Raw genomic sequence first — 15,719 nt, 5'->3', positions numbered from 1 at the left:
TCCCCTATCCTGATTTTAAAAAGTGGATTATTATGAGAATTTTCAAAAATGCCCATAAAATGGACTCTCAGGTACCCATCATGCAATGTCAACAATAATCAGTTCACAGCCTATCTCGTTTCATCTATTACCTCCTGTTGTACTGTGCCGGGTTATTTGAATTTCATCCCAGGCATCACATTATTCCCCTTCTTAGATGTGGAAATGGAGATTGAGGAAGGTTCAGAAGGGGTATCAGTGGTAGAGCAGAGGCATTCCACACACTCGGGTATGTCTTTGTCTGGCCCCCATGTAGAGAAACGACATAGTACTTATACACACAAACACCCACACGGACGCACCTAAGGACAAACGAATTGCTGGCCCCAAGCAAGGGCACCTCTCCCACCTCTCATCTGTCCCACTTTTCCCTCCCATTTCTTGCTCACTATAGAGAATCCACACTCACGAAGAGCCAACTATGTGCTTGGTGTGAAAGAATACACTTCCAACTGCCATTGTCTGTTTTTCAATACCCCAGCTAACATGCTGAGAGGAATTATTTTAGCAAAAGCCACCTCTGCTTTCACTCTTACATTTAGAAAGAAATGAATTATTTAAAAAAAGATTTTATTTACTTATTTTTAGAGAAGGAAAGGGAGAGAAACATCAATATGCGCCTCTCACACACCCCCACTGGGGACCAGCACTGCAGCCCAGGCATGTGCCCTGACAGGGAATCAAACTGGCGACCCTTTGGTTCACAGGCCAGCACTCAATCCATTGAGCCACACCAACCAGGGCTGAATTCTAATTAATTTTGATCAAACAGAACTATTCTCAAATATATTAAAAATCCCTTACATTCCTTCACTTCACATAAGTATCTGGTAGATTCTCAAACGGCCCTGGGCAGAGATAGTGGATTTTGAGCTTCAGTGTTTCTAAGGAAACTGAAGCTCAGAGGCATACAGTTATTTGCCCAATGCCCCAGACCTAATATGGTGGCAATAAGACTGGCCTGGGGCTGACATCTTTCCTTCCTCAGTTTTAGTTCATGTTTTAAGCAACCTTTAAGGTCAGGCAAAAATGAAATTATGCAAAGCCCCTTGCTCCCATGTTTATATACTTACCATTTATCTTATTGTTAAAATGCATTTGCACTCCCGCCTGTCTCCCTTCATGGTAACAATGGCTGCTATAGCCAGGAGGCAGCCTCCCCAAGCACACCCTGACTCTCTCCCTCTGGCAATATTCACAAAACATTCCTGCTGCCCCACCCCCGGATCCTTTTTCCTTCAGCTCTGACTAGTTACAGAATATTCAAAACCCCTCTTTAGACCCTCCCCTTCCCACTGTCTCAGACCCTCAGCATTAGTTTGGACTCCTCTGAGTTTACAGTCCCTAGAACGTTATTGGTCTCTGTAGAAATGTTTGTTGAATTAATCAATAAAAATCCATTCACACTAAGGTGTAAAAGTGAAAATACTGTTGTGTTTTAATGTATTATCTCTCCTGAGGATTTTATAATAATCCTTTAATGTATGGGGCCCTTTACATTTGTATTCATTACTTTACTGCCTCCAATATTATTGAGGTAGGTATGAGATGAGGCACCTCTCAGACAGGTTGCGCCATTTGCCCAAAGCCACGCAGCACATCGCAAAGACTGCCATATAAAGTAACATTAACAGGTTCCAGGGATTAGGGCGTGGATACCTTTTAGGGGTTCACTTTTCAGCCAGTTAGGGGTAGAACTGAGGTTTTCTTGCAGCTAACCTGCGCCAAAGGGAACTAAGGAAGGAATTTTTCATAGCGCTGCTGAGAAAAGACCGAGCCGGGGACCTGGCCAAGGTGGCTGCAGTCAGTGACCTATCCAGAGCGCTCAGGTCCTAGCGGGCTCCGCCCGCGGAGTCAAAGGTTACTAGGTGGATGACTCTGCCGCCGGGGTAGATAGGCGTAAGACTTTGAGCCCAGAAGGTGACACAAAACCCAGGCGCCCGAGAGGCTGGAGGGATAGACGAACCGCACGGAGCAAGCCAGCACAGTGCTTTCCCGGAACCTGGGGGGCGGCGGGAAGATGGCGTGTGGCCAAGGGCGCACGCCCCCTGCTGGGCAAAGATCAGGACGGTCCGGCTTCCGACTCAGAGCCCCTCGGCACAGAAAGAGGTGCCCCCCTGCCGGTCTCACTGCCTCACTGCACTCGGGCCCCGCAGCCGCAGACTGGCCCCGACCAGACGCTGGGTGAGCAGCCGGGAAGGTCCCGGCGAACAAGAAACGAGCGCGGGTGCAAGCCCCAGGCTGCCGCTGGGGGGCACCGCTGTGCGCTGCGCCCCGCTTCGCTCAGCGGGGGCCTTGGACACCGAACTGAGCACTGCCCTGCCGGGCACCGGGCACCGGGCGAGAGGCAGCGAAGAGCGGACGCCCCAAAGCGGGGCCTGGCTGGCGCATGGTCCCCGGCGCCCTACGACCTTTCTCCGAGTCGCCCCGCGGACTCCGCGGTCCCCGTACCTCCCAAACCAGCCAGGCGGCGCGGCGCAGCCCGCGCCCGGTCCTTGGAGGGTGTGGAAGGGTGGGTTTGGGGCCGGGGGCGGGTCTGGGGGCGGACCCGGAGGCGGGGCTGTCTCTGCGGCAGGACCCAGCTCCGCTCCCCTCGGTCTCTGTCTTTCCTCCTCCCTCCTCCTGCTCCGGGCGGAGCCCGGCATGGGGGGGCCGGCGCCCGGCAGGCCAGGTACGGTGATGTAGAAATTGGGGAGGCTTGGTGCGGGGCGATGGGATGGGGGCGATCAGGGGCAGGGAGGATTGGCGGGGAGAGACGGAGGAACCCTGGATAGCAGGACAAGGGGAAGGGGAGGGGTGGCCGGGAACCTGGGGCGCTTGGATGGAGAGGGGGATGAAGCCGGCCAGGTTTGGAACCGAAAGAGCAGGGAGAGGACGGCAGTGAGGAGGGGCGCCTGGAATGAGAGGTGAGGCTGAGGCGCAGGAGAGTGTGTTTGGGGGAAGGGAAATCAGGCAGGTATGGAGGCCGCAGCTCAAAAGGTAGCTACGGGGCCAGACTGGAGACACTGGGGTGGGATTGAGGGGCGGGGACTGAAAGAGGGTAGCCAGGAGCTTCCCAGATCCTGGAGAAGGAAGATGATTTGGGCCATCAGTGAGGGAAGCGGAGACCATCGCTGAGGAGCCAGGACGCAGGATGAGGGGTGGACCGAGGCCTGAGCCCAAACGAAGAACTGGAAGGGCCCTAGGGCGGCAGGGGATGGAGATATTTGGATGGTGATATTGTAGATTCCCAACTCAGAGTGCCCCCACCCTTTTTCCAGCATCCCAGCCCTGCCCTCATGACACCCCCAGCCTCAGGGCCCAAGATGGGGTTAGGAGTCTGACTGTCTCCCCATTCCCCAGTAGGGTGCAATGTACGCATGTAGGCCTGGGCATAACTCCTTGTCCGGTTGGGTGCAGCCTATTTGTGTATGTCAGTCTGGAGGTCTGTGTGTGCTGTGGGTGTGTCGAGTGTTTATGTCTGTGTGTGTCTGCCTGTTCCTGGGTTGTGTTTACCTATGCTGATCTATGTATCTGGTCCTCTGTAGGTATGGGTCTATGGCCCTGTGGTTTGTGTGTCTGAAGGTGTGTTTGTTGGGCCTGTGTGGTGGATCAGGATATGTTTACAGGATGGCAGTCTCTGTCGATCTTATCTCTCCAGAGTGTATATTTGTGGCTCTGAACACCTTTGTCAGACCGTGTGACTCTGTGTACAAATGTCCATCTGTGTCTGTGGGCCCTTAGAGGCTGTGTTTGTTTTTTTGTGCCTCCATCTGTTTTCTCCCTGTGAGGACTCAAGTCATGTCTCTGTTCCTCTTCCCCACCCCTCTCTTGTTCCTGTCCCTGCCCCCCCACCCCACATCTTTCTTTTTTGTTTTTCCCTCCCATCCCCCCACCAAGTGGATCCGGGACCCAGGGAGGGCCGCCCCCCGGGCCTGGTGGTGCTGAGCAGGGCCCCTCAGCCCCCACCTTCTGTCTCACGACATGAACCTCCTCTACCGAAAAACCAAGCTGGAGTGGAGGCAGCACAAGGAGGAGGAGGCCAAGAGGAGGTAAGACTGCGTCCCAGAATGCCCCTCACCTGCTTACCTCTGCCTCCCCCTGGCGGGGCCACATCCCTTCGGCCCTTCCTGAGTCCTACTGCCTGGTCATCAGTCAGATCTCAGAGTCTGTACAGAATTGTGGAATGGCACACACCCTATTCCCACCCTGCTCCTGGCTCCAGCTCCTGTCCTGCCCTTTTGGAGGGCTTGCAGCTTAGGAGCACCCTGTTGGTTCTTCCTCATCCCCAGAGGCCCAAGTCACTTCTTCCTAACTCACCTCTGGCCCATGGTTTTCTCCTCTCTGTCAATTTGGGGCTGGCTTTTGGCTCCCTTGTCATCTGACCTTGGAAGGGGTAGGCCCTTCTGCCCTCACAGCCCAGGAGCAGGTCATTAGAGGGGCACCAGAAAAGATCCATTTGGTCCCCTCTCAGCGTCTGCTGGGGAAGCGAATGGCCAAGTGACAGGGTTGTGTGTGTGTGGTGAGGGACACGTAGGCTGGACCCTGTGGAAGAGCCAGGGCCTGCTCTCTCTCTTTGCCTTCCCAGGGACCTGGGGCCTGGCCTCTCCATTCTTGCTCCCTTCTCCTCTTCATTCCCATTGACTGCACAACCTCTTGGAAGCTGAGTCAGAGCAATCTCCCTGCTCCCTTCTCCCTCCTCACAACTGGAGAGTTTAATTCTTGTTGTTAATTAGATTAATCAGAGCAATCGCTGCAGTGATCTGTCCCTAATAAAGGGTTAGTAGACAGGGCCTTAATGAAAGCCCACCCCACAGTTCTCCCCTCTTCCCTGCCAGCCACCCCCACCCTTCACTCACCCAGAAGCTCAGGGACAGTGAAAAGGAATCAGGCTGGGAGGTTAACAGAGACATGACAGCACTGAGGGAAGAGAGAGAGAAGGGTCAGCCTGGGAAGGATGCTCTGATGATGTGGCAGTACAGGCCCAAGTCTGGGAGAGGAGGCGTGGTGAGGTGTGGAGCATAGGCCACCAAGGCTGGACACGGGGGAGGCCAGAGGCCAGGTGTGGCCCAGCATGAATGAAAAGCAGTAGAGCTGTGCTGGCATGTGTGTGAGCCAAACAGGGCTCTGCTGCCTTAGTTTGTGTCTCTGTGCCTCTGTATGAAGCTATCCACATGTGTGCTGTGTGCTAGATATGCCCAGGCTGGGATCAGCCAGCTGTAGGATACTCTCCTGCACACATACTCCCCCCTTTTCTCATCCCATTTTTAAAGCCTTGGGATTCTGCCTGAAGCTTCTACTTTAGTGCCCTAGACCTTCAGGCTTCCCTGAATCCCCACCCCAGTCTCTTCTTCCTCCCTGGGAGGCCACAGGGTTGCAAACTCTTCTTGAGGTGGAGAAGGGGCCTGAAGCCGTTCAACCTCTGCTCCATCTTGGCCTTCTCTCCCCAGCTCCAGTAAGGAGGTGGCGCCTGCGGGCCCAGTAGGGCCTGGGGCTGGCCCAGGGCCTGGGGTTCGAGTTCGGGACATCGCCTCTCTGCGCCGCTCCCTCAGGATGGGCTTCATGACAATGCCAGCCTCCCAGGAGCACACCCCCCATCCCTGCCGCAGCGCGATGGCCCCTCGCTCTCTCTCCTGCCACTCCGTGGGCAGTATGGACAGTGTGGGGGGTGGGCCTGGGGGAGGCGGTGGGGGTCTCACCGAGGATAGCAGCACACGAAGACCCCCAGCCAAGCCCCGGAGACACCCCAGCACCAAGCTCAGCATGGCAGGGTCCAGCACAGAGACTCCCCCCAGCAAGAAGGCAGGTGAGATACCCCTACCCCTCCCCAGGGGGAGCTGGGAGCCAGGAGCCAGAAGGATCCATTCCAGGCCAGGGGAAGACTGCTGGGAGGCTTCATTCAGGGAAGAACCAAGAAAGTGGAAGATTTCATTCTCAGAGGGGATGGGGGGTGTTCCTTTTTGGAAGGGCTTGAGATGAATTATTCAAGGACAGGGAAAGCTTCCTGAAAAGTCCAATCGTGGAGGAACATGAGGGTGGGAGAGAATTGAGGGTGAGAGCTGCAGATTCTGAGGAGTTTATTAGAAGGACTGAGGGCTGACAGGATAGGACAGGAATCTACTGCAGCTGTAAGTTAAGGGATGTGGGCAAAATGAAGAGGCAGATATGTCCTTGCAGATGGGTCAAGAGGTCAGAAAAGGTCTCCCCATTCTGTTCCCCAACCAAGAGTCCAGTTTATTTTTTTTCTTTCCCATTCTTCTCAGGCTCACAAAAGCCAGCCCCAGAGAGCCAAGAGTCTAACCGGAAGGTTCCTCCACAGAAGCCCAGGCGAAGCCCCAACACTCAGCTCTCTGTCTCCTTTGATGAGTCCTGTCCCCCAGCCCCCTCTCCTCGAGGGGGTAACCTGCCCCTTCAGCGCCTCAGTAGAGGGTCCAGCATTGCTGGGGACCCTGAGGTGGGTTCCCAAGAAGAAGAGCCAGTGTACATTGAGATGGTGGGGGATGTCTTCAGGGGAGGAGGGAGAGGTGGAGGGGGCCTGACTGGCCCCCCTCTTGGGGGTGGGGGCCTGACCCCTCCAGCTGGCGCTGACTCAGACTCGGAAGAGAGTGAGGCCATATATGAGGAGATGAAATATCCGCTGCTCGAAGAGGCAGGGGAAGGCCGGGCCAACGGGGCCCCTCCACTGACTGCCACCTCCTCGCCACACCAGCCTCATGCCCTCCAGCCCCACATTCACCACCGTCCAGCCTCAGCCCTCCCAAGTCGGAGGGATGGGACACCCACCAAGACCACACCTTGTGAAATCCCCCCTCCCTTCCCTAACCTCCTCCAGCATCGCCCTCCACTTCTGGCCTTCCCTCAACCCAAGTCTGCTTCCCGAACCCCTGGCGATGGGGTCTCGAGGCTACCAGTCCTCTGCCACTCCAAGGAGCCAGCTGGCTCCACCCCAGCTCCCCAAGTGCCTGCCCGAGAGCGGGAGACGCCTCCCCTACCGCCTCCGCCTCCTGCTGCCAACTTGCTGCTGCTGGGACCCTCGGGCCGGGCCCGGAGCCACTCGACACCGCTGCCACCCCAGGGCTCTGGCCAGCCCCGGGGGGAGCGGGAGCTCCCCAACTCCCACAGCATGATCTGCCCCAAGGCGGCAGGGGCGCTGGCAGCCCCTCCTGCCCCGGCCACCTTGCTTCCCGGCCCCCCCAAGGACAAGGCCGTGTCTTACACCATGGTGTACTCAGCAGTCAAGGTGACCACCCACTCCGTCCTGCCAGCTGGGCCTCCCTTGGGTGCTGGGGAGCCAAAGACAGAGAAGGAGATCTCAGTCCTCCACGGGATGCTGTGCACCAGCTCGAGGACCCCCATACCTGGGAAATCCAGCCCCCACGGCGGAGCCATGGGTGCAGCAGCTGGGGTTCTCCACCACCGAGGCTGCCTGGCCTCCCCACACAGCCTTCCGGACCCAACTGCAGGCCCCCTGACCCCCCTCTGGACCTACCCAGCCTCAGCAGCTGGGCTTAAGAGACCCCCTGCCTATGAAAGCCTCAAGGCTGGGGGGGTGCTGAATAAGGGCTGTGGAATGGGGGCCCCATCCCCCATGGTCAAGATCCAGCTGCAGGAGCAAGGGACTGATGGGGGTGCCTTTGCCAGTATCTCCTGTGCCCACGTCATCGCCAGTGCAGGGACACCAGAAGAGGAAGAAGAGGAGATGGGCGCTGCAACATTTGGGGCAGGCTGGGCTCTGCAGCGGAAGGTCCTATATGGAGGAAGGAAGGCAAAAGAGCTGGACAGTGAGTGAGGGGAAGATGGGGAGGGATGGGGATATCGGTGATTTGGGGGAGGCCTTGAAAGAGCTGTTTGGAAGCCATGGCCCATTGTCCTGAACTTGGGAGAGTTCTGGGAGACCACAGGGAGGAGGGTATGCAGTGCACTGAAGGGATGGGGTCCCCATGTATGTGTGGAAGGGCAGGAAGATCTGGGTTGAGCAGGTAGAATCTGGCCCCCAGAACAGCTTCCTCCTTCTGCCCCATCCTGCTCTACTCTCTGCCCCTCCCTTTGCTGGGCTGCAGGGGTGTGAGTGAGTGTGCACACTGTAGCAGCTAAACACAGCTGCTTCCCAGCTGTTACCATGGCAACTCATCCAGACAGGAGGGAGAGGGGAGGGAGGCCCCTACTGTTGCCTGGAAACGCAATGCTCTGCCAGGCCTACTCAGAGATGAGCTTAGTTCATAGTCAGCCCTTCCCCTCAACAGTCCCCCCCTACACACACACACACTTCCTGGCTCAGGATTTGGGATTCTTCTCCTGGAGATAGGGCCCCTGGTCTGCTTCCAAGGGTGGTCATTGTAGCTCTATCTGGGGCTGGAGGGGCTCAAAAGCTAAAGCTAGGATAGGAGAGACCCCTCTGCCAGGGAAAAGGGTTTGGAAGTAGTAAATATCCATGATCTCAGCCCAGGAATGGTACCAATGAGTGCAATGGAAGGTAGCAGTACTAGGGTCCCTCCCTCCTGTGTGTGATGTGCTGGGGGAGTGTGAAGTAGGGACCCTCCCTTCCCAGCTATGATCTGCAAAGGGGCAGTTACTTCTGGCCTACCCATGCTTTGGTGTGTTGAGCTGGGAGAATCGCAAGGCCCCTCCCACATACAGACACTGAGCTCTCCTTGTCATCCCAGCAGAGATGGAAGACAATGCCAGGTCCTGGAATGGCAGTGCCGAGGGCCCAGCCAAGGTGGAACGTGAAGACAGGGGTCCTATGGCATCAGGGATCCCAGTGAGGAGCCAGGGGGCAGAGGGCCTGCTGACCAGGATCCACCATGGAGGGGACCGAGGGGGGATCCGCACAGCACTGCCCACACCCTGCCAGACCTTTCCGGCCTGCCACCGAAATGGAGGTGACACATGGCCCTCCCACACCTGTACACAGATGGGGTGGACGGGGGAATTTCCCAGGGCCCATGTCCTGGGGCTACATCCTAATATCACATCTCCATTCCCTTTCCTCCTCTGATGAGGCAGTGGCAGCCTGGAAGGGACTGTCCTTGGGGAACTCAGGAGTGGGTAGACCTGAAGTCCCCTTCCCTCATTTCTGTCTCCTCAGACTTCACAGGAGGCTACCGCCTGGGGCGCTCTGCCTCCACCTCCGGAGTCCGGCAGGCCGTGCTCCACACCCCCCGGCCCTGCAGCCAGCCCCGGGATGTCCCAAGCCAGGTGAGGAGGAAGACCAGGTTGGGTTCTGATTGTGCAGGAGCAGATAGAGAAGACCAGGATGTGGGAGGAAAGGCATGAGGTCAGGCTTGGGCCTGGCAGAGACTAATGGGGTACCCATAGAGGTGGGGCAGGGAGTCAGGGGGACTCCCCTGAGGATACCCTTCCAGGGGAGAATCCTGGAAAGGGGCTATTTATGATGGGCAAGCCAGGCAGGGCCACCACTGGTGGACAGTGCACCTTTGTGCATTTAGAAAAAGGCGTCCCCTCTGGGGGGACCACTGGAAAAATGCATCCTACTAGGAAGACAGTTTTTAAAAGGAGCCCCTTCCTCAGGGTGAGACAGGCCCAGCCTGGCACCAGGGTGCATAGCTGGGCAGAGGGTGCAAGGGCTGGATTTCTGTTCCCATCTCCTCAGGGGGGAGAGGACAGGGTCAAGAGAGGACTTGTGTCTGGGAGAAGGCACTGGTCTCTGCAGTGGGGACGGAGCCCAATCGCTCCGAGGTCCTTGACCCCCTTTCTTCCTTTCTCCCCCGTCTGGGCGGCGGCGGGAGGAAGGGGCACAGACCCACCCTGCACTGCCGCTGCCGCTGCCCCTGCAGCCCCAGCCGGCCCGAGAGAGAGAGCGCGACGGCAAGCTGCTGGAAGTGATCGAGCGCAAGCGCTGCGTGTGCAAGGAGATCAAGGCGCGACACCGCCCTGACCGGGGCCTCTGCAAGCAGGAGAGCATGCCCATCCTCCCCAGCTGGAGGCGGGGGCCGGAGCCCCGCAAGTCCGGCACTCCGCCCTGCCGCAGGCAGCACACCGTCCTCTGGGACACTGCCATCTGAGGAAGGCAGGAGGCCAGGGCACTGGGACCGGGGAGCGGGGCGGGGTCTCTGAGAGACTTGCCTTGAAAGAGGGACACTTGAAGAACCAGGTGAGAGAGAGAGAGCCAGGGAGAATCCCTGCCCTCCACCGAAGATGGGGAGTCTGCCAGGCCCATCGGGCTTGGGATGCCAGCAGCATCCCCAGAAATCCGAGAGAGACAGAGGGTTTGCTTGAGGTTGGGAGTAAGGCCCTTGCTGCTCCCCTCCTCCTGAGAGGGCACAGGCCAAGCCAGAGGTCAGCATGGGGGAGGAGGGATGGGGAAGGGGTCAATTGAAGGAGAGGGACTAGAGAGTGAGAGATGAAGGAGCTCTTATAGAGTTGGGTATTGGGGAGGGCGTATTTATTTTGTGATTTATTTTAGTTTAGAGGGCAATTCTGAGCCCTCCGACCTACTCCTGAGCAAGGGGTGGGGAGAAGTTAGCAATTAAGGGAACCACGTTTGCACTCTCCCCAATGCCTAAAGGCCCCACCATCCATGCCTGCCCCAAAGCAAGGGATTGGTCTGGGGGGGCAGCAGATTCATTCTCAGTATTTACAGGTCAGAGTCTGGTAGTGAGCCCGGCCCGCTGTGAAACAGGCATCTTATTTAGCTCTGGAGTGAGGATCTGGCACCAGGGACGGGTGGGGTGATGGGGAAGGAGGGAAATTTTAGCGGGTGGGTGGAGGGCAGGGTATTTATTTAAATTTTAAAAAATCAGAAGAGATGTCAGGAATTTTTTTTAATTCCTTTCTTTCAGAATAATATATTAAAAGACTAATGATCCTAGAACTGGCTTCTTAAATTTCAGTGTGCTCTGCCTTTCTTACATTTGCTTCCCTTCCCCTCTGGCCCTTGGTTTGTGGGAGTTGAAGGTTGTGCAGGGAGGGCTGAGTGGCTGTGGCAAGTAACAGGGACAGGTGGAGTTTGAGGTAAGTGTTCAGGATTACAACCATACAGTGACTCAATAAGCATTTATGGAGCATCTGATGTGTGCTTCGCAGTGCCCCGATGCAGAAGGAATATTCAAACTGAAACCTGCCTGCAAGCACCTATGATCTACCCAGGGAGGTGAACTGCCTGAGCTGACACTAGGCAGTGCTCCTGGAGTGAGAGGGGGAGAGGGCTGGAATCCTCTAAGAAAGCTTCCTGGAAAGTGAGCCTATAAGGACAGATAAGGTGTGGATGAGCAGGGGGAGGAGGAAAATCCCAGTCAGAGTGTGATTGCCTGTAGAACAGCAGAAGATGGAGTTTGGGGACACGAAGTGTGTTCAAACAATACAGAGGGCAGTAGGGAGCCAGCCATGATGGAGCTGGTTCAGAAAGAGGGGCCACAAAGCAACATGCTGGCCCTGGGGAAGGAAACCAGAGGAATCCTGGGAGGTGGTGTATCACCATGGAGGAGGATGAAAAGAAATGGCTAGGAGAATGGAAGGCAAAAGACAATGAATGGGGGCGGGGGCGGCGGGGTGGGAAGGGATATCTTCAAGCCCAAGTTTGGAGCTTATGTGATTGGGGAAATGGTCACCTTGATAGAGCCAGAAAAATGGGGTTAAGAAGACTCTGAGGGAAGATCAATGATTTTGAAGCAATGGTGCGTATTCAGGTTGAAAGGTTTATGACCAGCGAGACCAGAGTTTCAAAAATGTGGTGGATGATACAAGAGATATTCTAAAACAGTATGTAAAAGAACGTTAGAACTTCAGTAGCCTCGTGTTTATCTTCACTCGTATTAGAGAAAGTATAACCAGCACATCAGACTTCTTGTTATTTTGTGTATAGTATACAAGATGAGGCTACGTTTTCATAAGTTGGTTTAAAGAAAAAATTAAGCAAATAAATAATGGCACAGATGGTGTATAGAATATGAAAAATTATGGCGGTTGTATGAGAGTTTTTGAGATTGAGGAAACACCAAGTTAGAAATAAAATGATGATAGTTTGGGAGAGCTGACAAGACTGCCCATTAGGAGTCATGGACACAGAACTGGTACTCAAGGCCAAGACTGAGCTCTGTTAGGGTGTGGATAAAAGTAAGAATTAAGAACAAAATATAAACAAGGAATAGCTTTTAAATTTTTTATTTTTTGAGATGTAACTGACATATAGCATTGTATTCATTTCAGATGTGCAACATAATGACTGACCTATGTATGTGATGTGAAATGATGTGAATCTAGTCTCTCAGCAGCTTCCAAACATGCAGTATAGCAATGTCAGCTATGATCACCATGCTGTACATCACATCCCCAAGACTTATTTATCTGTCTTATAACTGGAAGTCTGTACCTTTACTCATTCTCCCCCCACGCCCATTAACCACCAATCTGTTCTTTGTATCTATGAGTTCAGTTTTTTTGTTTTTATTTCAGGTTCTGCATATAAGTGAGATCATATGATATATGTCTTTTTCTTTGAATTTTTAAAAAGATTCCATTTATTTTTAGAGAGAGGGGAAGGGAAGGAGAAAGAGAGGGAGAGGAACATCAGTGTGTGGTTGCCTCTCACACACCCCAGACTGAGGAGCTGGCCTACAACCCAAGCATGCACTCTGGCTGGGAACTGAATCAGTGACCCTTTGCTTCACAGGCCTGCGCTCAATCCACTGAGCTACACCAGCCAGCACCGTATGGTATATGTCTTTATCAGTCTGACTTATTTCACTTAACATCATACCCTCAAGGTCCATCCATGTTATGGAAAATGACAGGGTTTTCAACAGATTTTTAATAATAAGTTAGAAAATTAATGGAAGGAACTATGTCATTTATAAAAGCAACAAAAATCATACAAAATCTAGAAGTAACTTTAACAAGAAATGTATAGGACTATATTGGGTCAATCAATAAAACCAAAGTTCTTTGAGCTACTCAGACCAGGAACACTAGAATAAGCAGAGTAATAACTTGTTTTTAGATAAGACCATAATATAAAAGATGCCAGTTTTCCCTAAATTCAGTGAAGTCTCCAAATCTCAAAAGGATAATTTGGGAAGGTTGACAAAGTAATTCAAAAGTTTGTCTAGAACGATAATGAGAAAAACCAGAACATACTGAAACTGATGAGCACTGGGGGACCTGGCCTATCAAACTAAAAGTTCAGTAAAAGCACAGTGTACTGGAATTGGCACAGGACTGGCATAATTCATCAGAATAGAATTCAAAAATCACCCCAAATGCACAGGAAAAGTTAGTACATATATGATGAAAGTGGTGTTTTCATGATGGGGAAAAAGTTATTTAATAATTGTTTCTCGAACAATTAGCCAGTTCAGGGAGAGTGTGGAAAGCTGGATTTCTATTTCATGTATTATACCAAAAGATTTCAGTGTAAAAACAAAACATGAAAAGGGAAAGGTAGGTGAACATGCTTGTAACCATGGGATGGAGAAGGCCTTTCTAAAATGACATGAAAACCAGAGACAAACCACGAGAATTTAAAGTGTCATGGCATTCATTGTTCAAATGTTTATGTGGCTAAGTCAAACTACATTTAACTGGGAAAATATTTCTAACACATGTGAAAATGATCAATACAATTATAAGAATGATTTTTGAGTTGATAAGAAAAAGAAAACAAACAAATATGTGAACAAAGGACACAAACATACAATTCACTAAAGAAATAGAAATTACCAATAAACACATTCAACCTTAACCATAAGTAATGCAAACTAAAGTAATAATAAAAGACTTTTTACCCATCAGACAAAACTGAAAAAAATTTCGTAACATCAGTTTCACAAATATGTGCAGGAAAAACACGCACTGTAAACAAATTAATACAGCCTTTTGGGAGGTCAGTTTAATAACATTTATTAAAATTTAAAGTGTGTATGATTTTGACTCAAAACTTCCATTTTGAGGAATTTATCCTATGGAAATAGTTGCAGAGGTGTACTAAGCTGAAGGTACAAGGATGCTAATTGCAGCATCATTTGAAATGATGAAAAATTGGAAACAACCCCCAAAGTTCATCATATGGCACTGACTCAGTAATGTATGGTATCAAAGAAGCTGTTAAATAGAACACAGAGGTATAGCTGTTCTAAGCACAAGAAGCAGTTCATAAGAAGTGAACAAACCAATGTGTAGAAAAGTACATACGGAAAAAGCACATGTTCAGAAAAATCATTTGTAAATTTTTATGTAAGTCTGGAGGAAATACACTAACTAATTGATGGTGATTATTTTGAGGACTGAGAAGAGAGGGGTCTTAATCTACTTTTAAAAAAATAAATTTAGATTTTTTTAATTTTTATGTGTGTGTCTTTATTCTGAAATCAGAAAACCACATATATATATTTTTTCTTTAAGAGAAGTAAGTAGTTAAGCGTTCTGGGAGGGTGTAGACCAGGGACAGGGATGGTGCTCAGTAACAAGAAGCAGAGGTAGGTACCAAGTGTCATGTATGGTGGAGCTGGCACCTGTGGGTTCAAATCCGAGGTGGGCCTTCCAGGCTGAAAAGAAAGGAGCAGGAACAGAGATGGGATGAGATGAGGTGAGAAAGACTGGAATCCCAGCAGAGTTGAAGTGAAAGGCTAGAGTAGACGGAATCAGGGTAAGATGGGCTCAGGCAAAGGCACATGCTCGACAATGCTGTGAGCCAGGACAACCCAGACCTTTTGCTGGTTGTGCAAGATTTGAGGCCTGCAAAGAGTTAACAAGTTTAAAAAGATGTAGGCTGTGCTGGAACTATTAAACCTCACATGAGCATTGAAGGGATGAGCACCCCATGGGAAGTCAGTCTGGGCAGCCCTGCCTGCCAGACTCCTGGAAAAACACCTGGATGCCCTTCTGGGGCAACTAAGCAACTTCCAACTCTGACTTGACACCTTTTGAAACCCCAGCAAAGCAGAAAAGTCTAGGGCAGCACAGCCAAAGGTGAGAGGGTCCTAGAGCATTGGAGTCAAGAAGGCAATGGGAGCTGCATGGGAGAGACCTTCTTTGGGGAGGGAATGCATTCGAATTAAAGGGGAAAGAAAAGTACCTCTGAAATAATGTGCTGCCTTATCTTTTCACAGCCACTTTGTCTGTTGAGATTGTATTTCAGCACTGAAGAGAGATTTCTACCAAAGGGTCATGTCGAAAAGACTTGGAAACAAATATGACGAGTTCTCAATGGCTAAAGGATGGCACGGTTCGAGCATCAAGAAGGGTAAGAACTGTAGCGGGTTCAAAGACAAATATGGTTAAATTCATTAGTTCACAATGACAAAAACAATATTTCTTACCTGTGGAGGATGCTGGAGAATCAATTCATTCTTTTGAAAACTGGTAAGTAAAAGGAAAGAACCAAACATGTACTTACCTTTATCAGATCACTGACGAAGAGAACTTTCTCTTTATATAAATATTCTGGCTAGCAAACTAAGACAAAATTTAGAATTGGAATATCACCATGAAGTAGTGGATCCAGGTATTGGGTTTCAGTAGCAGCTATCATCACACACCATAGTATAAGAGACAACCAGACATGGTGTGCCTCCTGATAGAATGCACCATCATCTATGAAGTGTTCTAGTCCCCAAAAATTGAACCTAGAAATATGATCAAGCCTGCAGATGCCACTCCCAGCTACAGGAAATAAAAAGGAGAGGGAAACGTGTTGAACACCAAGCAAAATCGACATTGTGGGAAACACTTCAGGGCAAACAACC

The 15,719-nt window shown here is 51.7% G+C and overlaps 1 protein-coding gene across 4 annotated transcripts; it reads left to right on the top strand.

The window, feature by feature from the left end:
- Window positions 1-2,210: 2,210 nt before the first annotated feature.
- On the top strand, window positions 2,211-10,825 carry NYAP1 (neuronal tyrosine phosphorylated phosphoinositide-3-kinase adaptor 1). Of its 4 annotated transcripts, none has more exons than XM_045819651.1 (7): window positions 2,211-2,551; window positions 3,919-4,070; window positions 5,469-5,824; window positions 6,282-7,799; window positions 8,682-8,900; window positions 9,107-9,216; window positions 9,780-10,825. In XM_045819651.1, exons 2-7 carry the CDS (start codon window positions 4,003-4,005, stop codon window positions 10,041-10,043), a joined length of 2,535 nt encoding a protein of 844 aa, XP_045675607.1. In that variant the 5' UTR covers window positions 2,211-2,551; window positions 3,919-4,002; the 3' UTR covers window positions 10,044-10,825. The 4 variants fall into 4 exon arrangements, with proteins under 4 accessions (XP_045675607.1, XP_045675605.1, XP_045675608.1 ...); XM_045819649.1 differs by lacking the exon at window positions 2,211-2,551 and adding an exon at window positions 2,573-2,710; XM_045819652.1 differs by lacking the exon at window positions 2,211-2,551 and adding an exon at window positions 2,573-2,710 and having other exon boundaries at window positions 8,685-8,900; window positions 9,780-10,822.
- The last annotated feature ends 4,894 nt before the right edge of the window (window positions 10,826-15,719 follow it).

The sequence above is a fragment of the Phyllostomus hastatus genome, unplaced genomic scaffold (genome assembly GCF_019186645.2).
Source record: "Phyllostomus hastatus isolate PE091 unplaced genomic scaffold, TTU_PhHast_1.1 phas_scaffold_385, whole genome shotgun sequence".
NCBI classification, from domain to species: Eukaryota; Metazoa; Chordata; class Mammalia; order Chiroptera; family Phyllostomidae; genus Phyllostomus; species Phyllostomus hastatus.
This window is presented reverse-complemented; position numbering and strand designations above follow the sequence as displayed.

Bases quoted from the DNA above. Each gene is read 5' to 3' on its own strand.
- NYAP1 (XM_045819651.1), top strand. From the start codon at position 4,003: ATGAACCTCCTCTACCGAAAAACCAAGCTGGAGTGGAGGCAGCACAAG. The intron at 4,071-5,468 runs GTAAGACTGCGT...TTCTCTCCCCAG, and splicing joins GAGGAGGAGGCCAAGAGGAG to CTCCAGTAAGGAGGTGGCGC. The intron at 5,825-6,281 runs GTGAGATACCCC...CATTCTTCTCAG, and splicing joins TCCCCCCAGCAAGAAGGCAG to GCTCACAAAAGCCAGCCCCA.